Genomic DNA, 17,779 nt, shown 5'->3' with positions numbered 1-17,779 from the left:
CACCAGTTGGTCCAGGAGCTTCTCCTCCATGATGGCCATTAACAGGCATATTCTTGGATGACTCAGGAGCAGTTTGACAACCTGCTGTCTATCGTCTGGCCGTATAGCTCTGGGTATCCAGCAACCACTGCCACCAGTTTCTCCTCCACTGTTTACCAACTGTAAACTTGTTGTTGTGACCACCACAGAAGGCCCGCCGCCTCTGAAATCATCCAAGTGGAGAATGGGGAAAAAGCAGAGATAACGTGGGGCGCTCTTCCTCTCTGAGTTGAAATTTTTTCAACTCGAGGAGTTCAAAATGCTCCAGCAAAAACGTCAGGCACCATCGAGTGCAGAAATGTGAGGCGAGTAGCAACACAGAAAGTGCAAGCAAAAAGCTTCAATCTCATTAAAAGCGATTACAGAAAGTGTCAGGGCCTTAAGGATGAAAAAGTAAAAGGTGATATTTAATGACAATTCAGCAACAATCAATTTCTACAGCTGTCATCTAATTCTGCTACAGATGGAAGTTATTGTTTCAGTGCATCGGGATCACATGTCTAGTTTCCATCAGGGGAGTTTACCTGTTTTCACAATCTGTCCTGATTTTTGTGCCACGAACGTCTTTGTTCTTTCTTGTTTTCAATACCAGGTGGAACTTTCAGAAGATTCTCTGTAACAGGCTGGTAGTCACACTGTGTTTCCTCCCGTGGAAACAAGTTTGCTTCAACAGAAAAAAAGGAAAAACAGTTTGAGAACTTCACAAAAATCCTGATATTAATTTCACCCATTTAAATTCTCACAATTAAAAACAGCCTGTTTTGGCTCAAGTAGATGAAACAATTCATCCAAATGAGTGTATGATTTATCAGATAGTATCCAGTATTTTTAAACTCTTACTGCCCACACTGATTAGCATACTGAATATTCTCACAGCTCTGCTGCACTAACACACATACAGTGTGTGAGTGGGCTGTCCAGTTCACATTAGGTCCTGTATTACATGTGAAACTGGAAAGTTTAGCACTTAGTTAAATGCTGAAAAACAACTAGATCATAAAGTACTTGCTACCAGAACCTGGATGTTGATCACAGCTTTTGAATGACAGTTGTAGTTTTCGGCTAAAGTTTCTCACCACCGTATTGTCCTGTGTATTAATCTCCAGCCGTTCACCACTCACAGCAAGTTAAAATAAAACATAATAGTACGAAATCCTCTGCGGCCTCAGTGTTTGAAGGAGAGAGGGATGTTATTAGATTTAAGCGAGACTAAAAGGGGAAAATTCACAGAGTTGAAGTGGTCTGGGGCCACTGTGCCGAACAACTCTGCGCTCCAGTCCACAGGGTGTAATTCAGAGCGAACCTGTTTGGTTTGATTCATCTGAACCCCGGAGCATTTATGACTTTACTTTTGAGCCAGACCTCATCAGATCTACTGGAATACAGAGGTCCTCTGAGTGGGCTGAGCTGTCGGAGGTATGTCCAGATTACAAAGCTAAAAATGGACAAACTTATCTTTATTAAGCTTTTCGTCATATCATAGTGCAGGATACAGAATGTCTTTATTCTGTTTCTAACATCTCTGACAAATAAATTAATATATCCTCTAAACTAGATTCTAAACACAAGCAAGGGAGTTCAAGTATCTCTGGGATTTGCCCAAGAGTGAGGATAGAATGGAGTGTGAGATGGATCAGCAGTTCGACGCGACATCTTAAGTGATACAGGCGTTGTTCTGGACAGTCGTGGTGAAGAGGGAGCTGAGTCGGAAGGCAAAGCTTTCCCTTTATATCCCAACCCTCACCTGTGGTCATGAGCTCTAGGTAGTGACTGAAAGAATGAGATCGCAGATACAAGCAGCCAAAATGAGTTTCCTTCAAAAGGTGTCTAGGCTCAGCCTTAGAGATAGGGTGAGGAGCTCGGACATCTGGAGGGAGTTCGGAGTACAGCTGCTGCTCCTTTGCTTCGAAAGGACTCAGTTGAGGTGGTTCGGCCATCTGATCAGGATCCTCCTGGACGCCTCCCATTAGAGGTGTTTCGGGCATGTCCCACTGGTAGGAGGCCCCGAGGCAGACCCAGAACACGCTGGAGGGATTACATATCTCATCTGGCCTGGGAACACCTTGGGGTCCCCCAGGAGGAGCTGGAAAGCACTGCTGGGGAGAGGGACGTCTGGGGTGCTTTGCTTGGCCTGCTGCCCCCATGAAGATGGATGGATGGATGGATGAAGATGGGTGGATGGAGAGATGAAGATGGATGGATGGAGGTGGATGAAGATGGGTGGATGGAGAGATGAAGATGGATGGATGAGGGATGAAGATGGATGGATGGAGGTGGATGAAGATGGGTGGATGGAGATGGATGAAGATTGATGGATGAAGATGGATGGATGGATGGATGGATGAAGATGGATGGATGGATGAGATGGATGAGATGGATGATGGATGGATGGATGGAGATGGATGAAGATGGGTGGATGGAGATGGATGAAGATGGATGGATGAAGATGGATGGATGGATGGAGATGGATGGCTGGATGGATGGATGAAGATGATGGATGGAGATGGATGAAGATGGATGGATGCATGGATGGATGGATGGATGAATTAAGATGAATGGATGAGATGGATGAAGATGGATGGATGGAGATGGATGGATGGATGAAGATGATGGATGGAGATGGATGAAGATGGATGGATGCATGGATGGATGGATGGATGGATGAATTAAGATGAATGGATGAGATGGATGAAGATGGATGGATGGATGGATGAATTAAGATGAATGGATGAGATGGATGGATGGATGGATGGATGGATTAAGATGAATGGATGGAGATGGATGAAAATGGATGGATGGAGATGGATGGATGAAGATGGATGAAGATGGATGGATGGAGATAGATGAAGATGGATGGATGGAGATGGATGAAGATGGATGGATGGAGATGGATGGATGAAGATGGATGAAGATGGGTGGATGGAGATGGATGAAGATGGGTGGATGGATATAGATGGATGGATGAAGATGGGTGGATGGATCTAGATGGATGGATGGAGGGATATACTAGATTATTAGTGTGTTTCCTGGCTAGATTTGATGATGGCTTGTGGACAAAATGTGCAAGACATTCAAACTATCACTGCAGATCGCGAGTAGGTGTCATGTAGAAGAGCTGTTCCCCTTTGTAAACCTATGTTTTGTCATCATGTTGCACTAGATTGTATCTTTTTGATTAGTTGCAGTTGATTATAATATGTTGGTACTTTCAGTATGTGCTATATAAGCTTAAAAATCCACCTTGAAAATGATTGAAAAGTGCTTGAATTTGACTTTGGAAAAGGTGTAGGAACCCTTATAAAAGTGAGAACAGGGTCTCGTGTTTGATATATAATTCAAATCAGTCCACTGCGACGAGAGGAATCCAGGTCAAAGTGTCATCAAACATTTGTGGGACTCTGGGCAGAGCTGTGTGTTGCACAGTGATCTGTCTGTCAGTCGCAACCAGCTCAAAAGATTCACAGCGACTGTGTGTGTGTAAGGAAAAGTATATTTTCCCCACTTTCTTATAAAATTGGATTTGTAAATGTAAAAAGACAGATTGTTTTGTGCGTGCACGCTTTAATAAATGAGCTTAAAGGGAGAGATAATGTCAAAGGGAATTGTGAGGTATTTTATTTGGAGCTTTTATCCTCTCAGTAACTCGCAGCCTCGGGCCTCAGTAGAGTTTGTGATGATAACAGGTGTATAAAGCTACAACACATTTTCATATCATCAGCCAAATAGTACACAGTTGCAGATGAAGAATAATACATATCAGATGATGAATTACACTGGTTGTTAAATAGACTGTTAGAGCATAATATACAGCGGTGTGTAATTGGTTCCTAATGGTAAAATGGCTGCTTTGGCACAGTGAGAGAATATTGGCAATGCAGGAACGAGTCATTGGAGACTCTGCTGAATTTCGGGCTCATGATAATGGTTGGCATTTACTGCATGTAAGAATAAAGTTAATTAAAGTTATGTAGACTTTCATTTATGTCTGATTGTAATGGTGGGTGTGAGGCTTGTGCATACAGATTCACAAAAGCGATGCTGAGAGAAAATGAAACCTGTACATTATGTTTTACAGCTCTGTGATCTTGCTTCCTGTTCTGCAGGTACTTTGGGCTGTACTCAGTGTAACATAGATAACACATGGCATATTGTAGTTGTCTTGTAGTTTGAACCCAGGGTGGGGGAGCCCTTGTATGTGGAGTTTGCATGTTTTCCCCGTGTCAGCATGGGTTTTCTCCGGGTACTCCGGCTTCCTCCCACAGTCCAAAGACATGCAGGTTAATTGGTGACTCTAAATTGCCCGTAGGTGTGAATGTGAGTGTGAATGGTTGTCTGTCTCTATGTGTCAGCCCTGTGATAGTCTGGTGACCTGTCCAGGGTGTACCCCGTCTCTCGCCCAGTGTCAGCTGGGATAGGCTCCACCCCCTACGACCCTTAACAGGATAAGTGGTTACGTAAAATGAATATTGTAGTAACATTTTAGTTGTAGATAATTTAAAAGGTCCAGAGTGTAAGATTTAGGGGGATTTAGTGGCATCTAGTGGTGAGGATTGCAGATTGCAACCAGCTGAAACTTTTCCCACCCAGAATTCCTTCAGTGTTTATTGTTCAAGAGGTTTTTACCAGGAGCCGAATTATTTGTAGAGATCTCTTGCTCTCCAAAACAAACAGACCAGGTGATTAAAACTGGTAAAATCACTGATTTCACTGTTTCTCTGATGCTGTTCGCCATGTTGGAGATGAGCTGCTGGTGAGGCTTATCAGGGTGGGACAGACAATCAGACACAGGTGAAGACATCAAAAGAGAGAAATATACAGTATACAGAAGTACAGAAGTATACAGAATCTGAATCTCACTCTGAGTTACTGTTGTTGTTCACAGACTAAAGAAATGAGAAATACTTTTAGTTTTTACTGAGTATTTGAAGCCAAACTGTTGGTGTTTTTCAAGTTTTCCAAATATCTTAGTGTTGTGATCATTTTATTTCTAGCGTTACAGCGTTAGGTGGGAAATGCGTACATGTCCCTAATGAGATCGACTACGTATATTATCCCTGCACGATCTAATCTGTAGCTGGAGAATATTTCTCCGACCTCTTCGTGTTTCCACTATTTTCTCCTTTGATTAAGGAACTCTGAAGCATCTTAAAAGTCCTCCTGCTCCTAACAGGTTTTCACCTTCGGAGCTCTTTTCAGGGCTAAGACACTTAGTGAACAGTTTTCCAAGAAAACGTCACAACTCTAAGAATTTTCTTAGAATGTCGTCACTAGAAGCAACTCTTTGTACAAGGAAGCTTTGTCAGACACGGCCCCAGATGTTTAAGAGGTTTTTACTGGGAGATGAATTATCAACAGAGGTCTCTTTCTGCAAACTTTCTTAGAAATACTGCAGCCTATAACTAAGCTACATAATGATATTTTACAGTCTGCTGATAGTTGTTGCATCCGCACAGATGGAAGAACATCATGGCTCAGTGACGAAATTACAAAATAGATGTTATGACTGGGTGCACTGAATGCAGAAAACCTCTTTAACACTGTAGCAATCATGTGATAGATGTAAGAAAAGCTAAGCCTGTTGCTGTGCAGTGACTCAGTGTTGAATAAACAGGTTGTTAAAATGCGACAAAGACAATACCCGCCAGTGATCAACATAAGGCAAGTAAGCCAGCAAACACTGAGACGCTGAAGGACTTTTGTTTGAATGTCCAGTGAAGACATCCTGTTTTGGTTCAAAACAGATACAAAATGAAAGGCGTTACTTGGCCGTTGGCTGGCAATCCTTCCTGGGTGCCCAGGCAACTTCAAACTACAACGTTGACATGCACAAATAATAAACAATGACACAATTGTGACATTAACCCCGGTCTCCCGGATGGAAGTCCTGTGTTTGACTCATATATCCACCACAACTTCCTCTCCATGTGGACTCTGTCACTCTGTATACTAAGACAAATGACTTCTGGCAGAAAGCCCTGAAAACTACTTGTTCTTCCATGTGCAATTAAAGACAGCTTAAGACTTTTGAAACTTTTACAAACACAACAGACTTTAAAGCTCTCCAAAACAAACAGACTTGGTGATTTAACCCGGGAAAAAACATTAAATAAAGTAGTTTCACGGTACAAGTCAGTGTTTTTCCAACTTCTAACTACAGTGGCCAACACAAAAATATGAATGGCCCTATCTAGAGCCAGTGTTTGGTTTGTGCGTTCTGGGCAACTGTAGATATGTGACGAACTCCATAGACAAGGACCTGCTCCCTATGTAGATATAACGGCTCATTCTACGGTAACAAAAACACAACTACTCTTACTTTAAGGTGGAAAGAAAACACACTTATTATATTATATTGCATTTCTGCCAATAGATCCCCCCTTGATCATACTCTTATCTGATCACTTAATAAGTAAGAGGTATTATAAATTCATTCAATGCAAGCGTTCAATACTTATTTCAGTCGGTATGTCAACAGCAATGAGGTCCAACTGCTCGAAGTTAATTGTTTTCAGCACACTAATCACCTTAAAATAAGACTAGTTGTGTTTTTGTTACCTTAGAATAAGAATGTCTACATAGGGAGCGGGTCCTCATCTACAGAGTCCGCCATGTTTCTACAGTAGTTAGATACGACTGTACACCGATACACTAACAACAAACATACTTCAATATATCCCCCTAAATCTGACACATTGGACCTTTAAATCTACTGACAGAAACGATGCCTCTGTCTTTCTCTTCCCATCTCTCACACGTACACACACAGCTAAATGTGGAGCAGGCGTCATCACTATTGGCCTAAAAGTGTCAAATAACATCTTAATGTCTCACGAAATCTCAGCTGGGCCATTTAATGAATTCATGAATGAAATTATTATATCAATGAAGCCTCAGAAATTGGAGTCGTGCTCATTCATAGAACGTCTCTCATGATGAGAAAAAAACTATTCACTTATGAATTAAATCTGTGTATTAATTACTTTAAGAATGTTTGAGGGCATTAAAAATGAACATTACTTAGTTTAACACATTTTTCTGTGCCTAATAAAAGTTAGCACACATACACTGCCATGAGGTAAAATGTCTTAAACCTCTTCTTGCTGTGTATTGGAGTCAGGCTTTCAAGAGAGCATGGATAATTTTCACTTTCAGTTCAGTTTTAAACATTTTAGCGAGAAGTTTTCTTCATGAATTCAAGGTAACATGATTAATTGATATACAGATGGTCATTTTGTGTGAGAAGTATTCCTTTGAAACACTCTTACATTTGAAAAATGCCCTATATGAATCCTAACAAACATCTCTCTGTGTTGTTTTTCAGGCCTACACGTGGCTGCAGAAAGAGATGGGCCCTGAAACCGATCCAGTGGTCATCGTCCGTTTCATCGGCTCCAGCCAGCTCTCCACAGACCTACGCAGCCTCCTCCAGAGCATTTGTGAACAGATTGCAATAAACTACCGCTGCCTGATTCACTTTTTGCCTAACAAGATCCAGGAGATGAGGGAGCTCCTGATCAACCTTCTAGGGGAATCTTCATTCCACAGACCCTTGGTCATCGTCCTGGACGCCCTGGAGCAGCTCGCAGATGGCGACGAAGTTCGCAAGCTGTGGTGGCTCCCCGTACATCTGCCTCGGACAGTCCGCATTGTAGTCTCAACATTGCCCAATAAACATGGCATCCTGCAAAAGCTCCGACAACTCATCCACGATGAGGGGTATTATGTGGAACTATGCCAGAGGGACCGCAAGGTCTGCAGCCAAACATTAAAACAGCAGCTGCTGGGGGTGAAGAGAAAGGTCACTTCAGGCCAGCAGATCTATGTCAATGAGGCGCTTGCCAAGTGTACATTGCCAATGTTTGTCAACCTCATCTACAGAGAAGTAGTTCATTGGAGGTCTCACAAAGATGTGGACGACAGGTCCCTGTGCTCCACAGTGCATGAGAGCATAGAACAGCTCTTCTACTCGGTGGAGAACAAGTTGGGCCAACGGTTTGTCTTTAGAGCATTAGGGTACATCACCATGGCCAAGGCTGGGCTAACTGAGGTGGAGCTGGAAGATATTCTGTCCCTTGATAATATCGTTCTTGGGGATGTCATTGTGGCAACATATCTCAAAAACCCCTTGAGAATCTCTTATGATTTGGTTGCAAGGCTCAAAGAGGAGCTGGACGGTTATCTGGTGGAACGACAGGTACGTAACGTCACCTTGATGGTTTGGGCCAACAGACACCTGCATCTCATTGCCCAGAAGCTGTATCTTAGCAACGAGGAGGATGTCCATCAAATGCACAGCCTCCTAGCAGAGTACTTCCTGGGGGCATGGTCAGGAGGCAGAAAGAAGATCTTCACTTATGATAACAACCATTTCACTTCCCTGAATATATCTCATCACAAAAACCCCCACCATCAGCAGGCCCATGAAAAAGCATCCTCTGACAAGTACTCTTATGACAGACAGACTCCAGAGCAGCCTTGGGTGTTCCAGTGTAATCTTTTGGAACCTGACATCTTCTTTGTCAACCATAGGAAGATGACAGAGCTGGTGTACCATCTAACCAGAAGTGGGCGCACTGATGACCTCATGTTTGGCGTCATCATGAACTTCAGCTGGCTGTACACAATGATCAAGATTGGCCAGTTTGAAAAGGCTTTAACAGACATTGACCTAGCTTACAGCTACACCCAAGAAAAAGAGTTGAAGTTCCTGGCCACCACTCTCCGTAGCATCAAGGTAAAAGTGCTGAAGAACCCAGCATCGCTGTCTGCAGAACTGCAACAAAGGCTTCTGCCTGTTGTCACCTCCCTCCCCAAGCTCAGACACCTCCTCCTGGAGTGTGACAAAGATGGCCCGAAGTACTGCTCCATTGTGCCTCTCCACTCCTCTATGGACGTCACCTACAGTCCAGAGAGGCTTCCTCTGTGCTCGAGCTACATGCAGATTGTGGAGATCTTGCCCACTCTTGCCCCAAACATAGTCCTTGTAGCCCTTGAAGATGGGTCTGTCAGCACCTGGGATGTTGAGAGCAGACAACTTCTAAGACAGATTGACACGGCCAGATCTGTTGTGCTGGGAATAAGACTAACCACTGATGAAAAGTATCTGGTCGTGGCCACAACCAAAAACACGCTGCTCATCTATGATAATCACAAGTCCTGCCTTTTATCCGAGGTTGAAATCAAGGGGTCCAAGCATGGTGGTGTCGCTGGTGGGGTGGCCTTCATCAATGGTTTTACGCTGTCCACCCATCATGCTTTGGCCTGGCTTGAGGCGAGTAAAGACGTCAACGTCATTGACCTTCTCTACGGTTGGCCTCTCTACCAGTTCCATTGCTGGTATGAGGTAACTTGTGTCCAGTGCTCTCCAGATGGAATGTATGCCTTCTGTGGCCAGTACCTCAACACTGCATCCATCTTCCATCTGGGAAATGGGGACAAGTTGGCCACTGTGACGTCAGAGTTTTCTGGGGGATTCGTCAAGTCCATTCTTGTTCTGGACACCCTTAACCAAATGGTGATGGTTGACAATGAAGGCAGTTTGTCAGTATGGAACACCAAAGAGATCACCAACCCACGTCTGATGGAGGATTACGATTGTAGAGGGGACGACAGTGAAGTGGTGGGCATTGAGTTATCCGAAGACCAACGCTCCATTCTCATTTGCAAAGCCAGAAGTATCGAGGTCCTGGACACGAAAGTATGGAAAATGGTGGAGAAGTTTAAGGCAAAACGCACTGAACGCTTTGTCGCTGCTGTTCTCTCCAAGAACGGACAAAGCATTGTTGCCTCCATGGAAAACACCTCCTCCATCTTTGTTTGGAGAAGGGACAGTGGACAGTGCATGGCCAGCCTCATTGAGATCTCAGGGGCTATCGTCAAACTCATCAAATCCGCCCACCACAACCTGCTCCTTTCTGTTGCCAGCAGTGGAGTGCTATCTGTTTGGGACATTGACATAATCACCGCAATGTCCAATATCGACAAAACAGGCAAGAAGATCCAGACCTTGCAGCTGTCTGGCAGAGAGGATTATGTGTTTACCATGGACGGTTCAGAAGCTGTCCACAAGTGGAACTTCAGCACTGGTTTTATCGAGACAGTCTTTAAGCACGAGGGCATAGTGGAGAACTGTGTCCTAACCTCCTCAGGGGATCTCATGGTGACTTCAGACGACAAGTCCAGTCAGTACATCTGGCAAACCAACACCGGAGAAAACATCTTCCGCATCAATGGACAGAGAATATCACAGCTGCTAATCACCCACAATGACCAGTTCGTGGTGTCCCTCTGTGAGCAGAACGCCTCCAGAGTCTGGAGGCTCGGGACTGGGCACAAAGTGTGCAACATCTTAGTCACCCTCCAGAACGCACTCATCACTACAGCAAACACTTTTCTCGTGGGAACCTCCAAAAACAAGCTCCTCGCCGTCAGCCTGTGGTCGGGCAGCGTATCCAAGAAGTTCGTCTGTGATGATGGCATTACCATCGTCAACTTCAAGCTCATTCCTGACTGTCCCGACTGCGTGGTGTTCATCACATCCACAGAGACCGTCTTCATCTGGAGCGTGGCAGACGAGTCCGTTTGCAGGCGAGTCCAGCTGCCAACCAATTTCCTTAAAAATCTAGAGGACTTCCAGATCTCGCCCAATGGAAAACTGGGAATAGTCTCCAAGGGTGATGAAAATATTAACGTCCTCGATCTTCACAGTGGGAAGTTGAGGCTTGTCCACGCCGCCGGTATTATTTGGCGTCAGAAATTATCAAGAGATGGACGTTATCTGGTGTACGTCTGTTTCCGGAACTGTGATGAAGACGACGATGCCGGCGTTGTGTCCAATCTGATCGTGATGCGCCTCGCTGATGGCAAGAGCATTGGCACATGCTCCCTCTACAAGACGCCCACCTTCCTGTCTCTCTCCCAGCGAGCACTAAACATCATCATTGGCTTCGAGGATGGCAGCATCGGCACATACACAGTCGTGGATCGTGTGGATGCTGCCCTCAAGATAAAGATTGCCACCTCCAACAGCCGACAGATTGTCAACAATGCCTCGCAGAAGGTGCGGCCCAAATGCGGCAATCATTCCTTTAAGACCGTTGCCGACTGCATTTGGAGGGAGTCAACTGAGGTCTTCTCCAGGGACAGCCCTATAAACGTGTCTGACTCCGGTGAAGGTGAGTCGACCACGCCTACAAAAAAGACTGAACTGCTGCAGTGATAGGTGGAGACCAGAGGAGTGGGTGGAGGTAGGACAGGCAGGCGGAGCTAGGTGATGAAGTTTAGAATCTCTGGGGTTGCAGTTGATTCTTGTTTACAGCCACGTGATTCAGCTGCAGATGTCAGCCCTCTGGGTAGTTAATGGGCCGACCGTTTTAACGCTGCACTTAAATTATGTATTACTTACTTCCAACTTATGATACAGTGTCTCTTTGTTTTACACACAAGACTGTTAGAAAAAACTATGTTTTTGAAAAGAAGAAAAATGTAAAATTCTGTGAGGTATTAGTTTGCCATTATGTGTCCTTTTGCATTTGAAGAACAAAGTTATTATTCAAATGTCTTGGTCAAACATTTCCAAAGCCATTCCAGTGATCTTAGCCACTTTCATTGTACACTTTCTTTATTCAACCCAATCGCCAGAAAAAAAAAAAGTTGGCATCATACATTTCTGCAAACCACAGATATGTCACATTTGTACATACATATGTAGTTGATAAGTTGAAACTTTATGTTTCACCAAGCTGTGGTTAACATGTAGTTAAGTTTAGGCACAAAAATGACTTGGTTATGGTTAGGGAAAGATCAAGTTTTGCCTTAAAATACCTGCTTTTTGGGGCACAATCCTGATTTGAAAGGCAGTGATGTCTTGGTAGAAAACAACTGGTTTTTGTGGCACTATACCCGCTGGAAAAACAGCAATTATTCAATAAAAACACCCAAAAAAAAAAAGCCTCAGATTTCTAAAAAAAAACACCTAAGGTTGGGGGCTATGTTTCAACAATGCTGTGGTTCATATGTGATTAGATTTAGTCAAAGTAACCACTTGGTTATGGTTAAGAAAAGATTTGGCTTAAAATAGTCTCTTCTTGTGGCACTATCCCCGCTGGAAATGCAGCGATGTCTCTGTAATAAACAATCCCCTTTTGTGGCACTATGCCCAGTGGAAAAGCAGCGATGGGTTGCTGAAAAACACCCACATTTGGTGCCCACAACCCGCTGAAAATATAGAAATAACTCGCTAAGAAATAAGTACTTTTGTTGATTGTTGGTCCTGAACAGCTGTCTGCAGCTTGGCAGGCTTATACCTACTTCTTGTGGCACTATCCTGGCTGGAAATGTAGCAATGTCTTGGTAGAAAAACAGATGCTTTTCATGGCACCATACCCAATCGAAAAAAAAAACAGCGACAAATTTCTAAAATACAACACCCACATTTTGTGCCACAAAGCTGCTGGAAACACAGCGATGACTTGCTACAAAAAAAGTAACTGCTTTTGTTGACTGTTGGTCCCTAACAGTGGTCTGCAGCGTGGCAGGCTTATACTTGCTTTTTAGTGGCACTAGCCCCGGTGGAAAAACAGCGACAAGTCACTAAAAAGAGACCCACATTTGGTGCCTAAAAAGCCGCTTGAAAACAGCAATTAGTCTCTAAAAAGCAACTGGTTTTGCTGTTTGTTGGTCTCGAACAGTGGTCTGTAGCTTGGCAGGCTTACATATGCTTCTTGTGGCACTGGCCTTTCTTGGCCCCATCCCTAGTGGAAAAGCAGCAACAGGTTGCTTTAAAACACCCACATTTGGTGCCTAAAAAACTGCTGACAAAAACAGCAATGACTTGCTAAAAACAACTGGTTTTGCCGTTTGCTGTTGTCAAACAGTGGTCTGCATCTCACCGAGGCGACACACCATCCACCATTCCCTCCACCTCCCAGTGACAAACTCAGCTTAGTCACCACATCACTTTAGAGACGTTGATATGTATAAAACATGGAATTGTAACAATATTCGTCGTTAGCAGAGACATACAATGCCAATATTTCCTTCTGGCGACTGGGCTGCTTTATTTTCATTGTGCACATTAAGCCATACAAGTAGATTTATGTTTGTATCAACATCAGTCGGTACTGTACAAAAAAAAGGAAGAACTATGAACATATGTACATATCCCTTTTTGGCTGCTGCAATTTGTGCAACTCCTTAAAAATGTTATGTTGTGCTTAATGCAATCAAAGTGAGTGCCTGGAATTTAAAATGTTCTTTATGTGCAGATTACAAGATTTATGAAAATGCAGGGAATTTGTAAACACAGTATACACACAGTTACATAATACTTGCATTGATGTTAAATCTAAAGGATCAGCGTGCTGAAATCAAGTCAACAACACGAGAGATCGACGGCATTGCTCTTTGTAATGATAGCTGTAGAAATTTCTCGGAACAGTTTACGTAAATTTGGTGTGAATTTACCGGCAGTTCCATCAATGTGTGTGCCGTTTGTTTTAAGGGAAACACCACTATTGAGCATACAGTGTAGCATAGCACCATACACATTCACGCCTTAACCAGTGTACTTGCTTTAGGTTTAGTGGAGTTTGTTCAAATGTTCCAGTAGAAAAGGACAGAGTGATTAGCCCAATGTTTCACTGAAACAACTCGGCCATGTGAATATACTTAGAGGTTTAGACAGTAGGTGGATGCACTTTATGAGTGGTTTGTGAGAAATTATTTATTCATATGAAAATGTGTAGATTGTTTAACGTGTTCTAGAGTTGTCTTAAAATAGGTTTTGGATATGCCTACAAAAATACACAAGGCCATCCAGGTACTTGCAGGCTACAGCTAACTCACTTGAAATGCTACAGTCTCTTGATAGATGCCTGGCATCAGTAAAAAAAACAAAAAAACAATTAAGATGCCATTAGCTTAACAACTTCTAGCAGTCAGGAAATTGGAAATTTATGGGATCAAATAAGGGTCAATAAGATTTTGAGCTTGTGAAATGATGTTTAGAGTAATATGAAAATATTTGGTTGCATATCTGCTTTTGTTAACCTGTGAAAAAAAAAACTGCATGGAAAATTCAAGATTGTGATTGTGTAGGGGAAAATGTAGTTGTAGAAAAAAATTGAGACTGTCAACATAAAATAAATAAATGTATAGTAATATATAAAAACACAAAATTCTAAAATTGTATCAACTGTGAGGTTACCCAGAAAAAACCTGCTTTTGTGAGAACAGATTCAAAACAGAAAACATTTCAAAGAATACTTCTCCTCCAAATGGTCATTTAGATATCAGTTACTCGCCTTGTGTTACATTGAATTCATAAGGAAAACTGTTTTTCTCGCATGCCTCTATGGTGCCTGAAGAATCCAAAAATGGAGAAAATTCTTGTTGAACTGAAGTCATTGGGGGCTGCGTTTATAGTAGAACTGTATCAAAACATCCGTTTATAAACTCACGCAATTCATTCAGTATAATCCAAGTGTCAATTATCCAGTCACGAAAACAGAATTTTACCTCACTGAACACAGGAGCTGCCTCAGTCTGTAGTTTGTGTGTGACTTTGGTGAGTCCGAACTAACCCTTTAAAACACCAGAGTTACAAAATAATACCAACTAATTAACCGATCGAGGCAGCAGAGACCAAAAGCTCCCGTGTTTTGGGAAGTAAAAATTACTTGGGATTGAAGAGAGCATAGATAACTCTCACTTATATTTCAGTTCCCCATCAGACAGGGCTGTCTGTTCAGGAAGTACTGAGCATACGACTAGAGAAATGAGACTTGGATTGGACTGCATGAGTCCAAGGTATGGTTCGCTTCAAGTCCGCAGTGTGGTTCGCTTCAGCTGTGCACTGTGAACACTAAGGGTGCTTTCTAGGGATGTCCCAATCCGATCCTCGGATCCAATCACGTTATTTTTGAAGAAAAGAAGAAGATATTGAATTTGTTTGCATTTTGTGCTGCTGAACCCGATAAGCTTTTTGGATACTATTGAAATAAAAAAGAAACCTTATGGGACAACTTGGATGCAGTCTTTTTTTTTTCTTTCCTAATGCTTTGCAAAGTATCAGATCGGACTTGGTATCAGACTCAGTTTCAAAATAAAGGACTCGGTATCAGATCGGATACAAAAAAAAAAATGTCATCGGGACATCCTTAGTACTTTTAGACCTAGAGTTGTCTTGGTTTGGTCCGAATCAGGGACTAGTTTTGTTATAAAGTTGCATAATTGCCTAGAGTTGGTTGATGTTCTCACAGCAGCATTTACAAGTGGACCAGATCAAATGCCTTGTGTGAGAAAGCTGCTCTCAGAATTTCCATGTGGGAAAAATCCAGGAAGTAAAGCAAACGTTTAAGAAGAGTACACTTGCAAGATAAATGTGACACTTTCTAATGTCACAATGGAGGGACAACTACGCAGGTTGATTTTAGCGCTGCTCATCATGGACTATATTGCTGTCATTGTTCATTTTAGTCAAACCATACAGTTTGAAAACGAGGCGCGGCTCCAACTAGAAACACATTCTCACTGCAAACGAACCGCACCAGAGTTTGTTTGTAACTGGACTGAGACCACCTCTTCAAAAAGGTCTCGGTCCGGTTGTTTCGGTGCTTACCTGAGTGGGATTGCTGTGTTCACACCTGCCCAAATGAACCACACTTTGGGGGCAAACGAACTTGAGTGCGATTGAACCGAACCAAACAGGGCAGGTGTGAAAGCACATTCAGAGGACTGAGTTTGCTTTGTTTTAAAAGGACTACATGTGAAAACACGCACCGTTTTGCAGTTTTTAAACCTGGTCGCCTATGATTTTGATTCTTCAAGAATTTTCTCAGTTTTTGGATTCTTCGTTCATGTTTGAAAAAAAAACTTCACAAATTCAGTTCAGTAATTGATATACAAATGGTCGTTTGGAGGAAGAAGGGTTCCCTTAGGTTACAAATGTAAATCTTTTGTTTTTATGGCGAAATTCATGAACAAGATATTCAATTTAAATCACTTTTTTTCATATTTTCTTGTACTTCCTGCTTCAAATCTGTACTTAGATCACACGAAAGCAGTTCTGTTTTGTCTTTGAGTCACCTCACTGTTGAAACTATTTTTTGCACAAATTTATGCAGACATGCTGAAAATATTTCTACAAATACAAATCTTTTCTTACATATTCACAGTGTTTGCAAGGGTGGTGATACACAATATATATATTTACAGTATCTATTAGCCTTATGTGAGCCCATAGAAACCTGGTGACATCACAGCGGGCTGAAATCAAAGTTGTTGAGATCTGGTTTGCTGACAATCTAAAAGAAGTTATTTTTGAGTTCATCTATGAGGTTGTACCTTGCAGGTACCGCGATCGCATGTCTGTAATAACCTTGCTCCGATGAGACCAATCATCTGCCAGGCATGATTGAAAACCACACACTTACACTTTGACATATACTTTGTAAGGGCTATTCCATCTTATTGTATGTTTACTAGGTTTGAACTGTTGAGACAATGGCCCTTGGATAATTTCAAAACCGGGTAGCAGCATCAAGCTTTAAAGTACTTTATTTCCCTAAAGAGTTTCTAAATTGAAAAAAAGAAATATATAATATGTAATTGCCAAAGTCCCGATTATAGTTTGTGTTTCATTTTGTCTGATTTTGTTTTTTGAGGCTTGTACTGTAATTATATTGTTACCAAATTGTTTCAGTGTTATACTGTGATTATGTTTATGATAGAGACAATGTGCTATCTTTGCTAAAAAGTTTAAAAAGAGTCCTCTTATAATAAAATATATTGGAATGCCAGTTTAAGAGTATATTTGAATGTGTCCATATGGAAGCCAGTAAACGGTATTATTGTATGTTCAGTAACTTGAATGACTTTTAATAACTTACATGTTTGCAACTCATAGTTGACATACTGGTATAATGAATGTTTCTATGGTATTCTTTGTATCGTCAGGACTGACTTACCTGTTTAGAGATTTATATTTTCATAAATGTTGTACTTAACATTTTGTTACAGAGTTGTTTAACTGGAATTCAAACAGAAAAGAAACTTATGTCTGAAGCAATATGAAACTAGTGTGTATGCATCGTTTGTATGGAACATTTTAATGTAATAAAATGGTTCACTTTTTGCCTCCACTGCACCGCCTCGGGCTTTTCACTGTAATTAGAGGTTGCGACAAGATGTTGCGATCATGTTTCTGCTTTTAGACATGAAAGCATTTTAATCACCGCCTTTGATTTCAGGAGACAATGACTGATGTGAACAAACTCTCGTCTAATTGGCTACAATTAGTGGAGTCCTGACGTGCCGGTAGCTGTAGGTTAAGTTGCAGAGCATGCTGTGAAACAGGTAATTCATGGGGTTTTTATTTGTTTCCCAGAGTCAGAAAACACTGACAGCCTCACACACACGCCTGTACATCTGACTTTGTGAGGACCCTCATTTACATAAAGCATTCCCAAGCACCTTAACCCAACCTTAATAATCACGACTAAATGCCTAAACCCAACTTTTAACCTAAAACTAATTGACTGATCCTGAGTCCCGCCCCCCCTTAGTTACTGTTGCTAAGTCAGACAAGCTTGACAAAAAGGAACATGGTGAAAAGGGGTTTATTAGACAGTTTTTCAGTGTCAGGAGAAAGAGCTTCAAACCTTTTATTTTAAGGGAACTGTTCTCTGTCATTGACTAAACTGACAACCCTTAATATAGTGACATATTTTATGGATATTTA

General features: G+C 42.1%; 1 protein-coding gene across 1 annotated transcript in view; it reads left to right on the top strand.

The window, feature by feature from the left end:
- Window positions 1–17,178, top strand: part of nwd2 (NACHT and WD repeat domain containing 2) — a 101,385-nt gene extending 84,207 nt beyond the window's left edge. The window contains exon 8 of the mRNA XM_078164221.1: window positions 7,361–17,178. Within this exon, the coding sequence (XP_078020347.1) occupies window positions 7,361–11,257 (3,897 nt within the window). The 3' untranslated portion in view covers window positions 11,258–17,178. The remainder of the gene's footprint in view (window positions 1–7,360) is intronic.
- Window positions 17,179–17,779: the final 601 nt, after the last annotated feature.

Source organism: Epinephelus lanceolatus, chromosome 22, assembly GCF_041903045.1.
Source record: "Epinephelus lanceolatus isolate andai-2023 chromosome 22, ASM4190304v1, whole genome shotgun sequence".
NCBI lineage: Eukaryota > Metazoa > Chordata > Actinopteri > Perciformes > Serranidae > Epinephelus > Epinephelus lanceolatus.
Note: the sequence above shows the minus strand (reverse complement) of the source record. Positions and strands in the feature narration are given on the sequence as shown.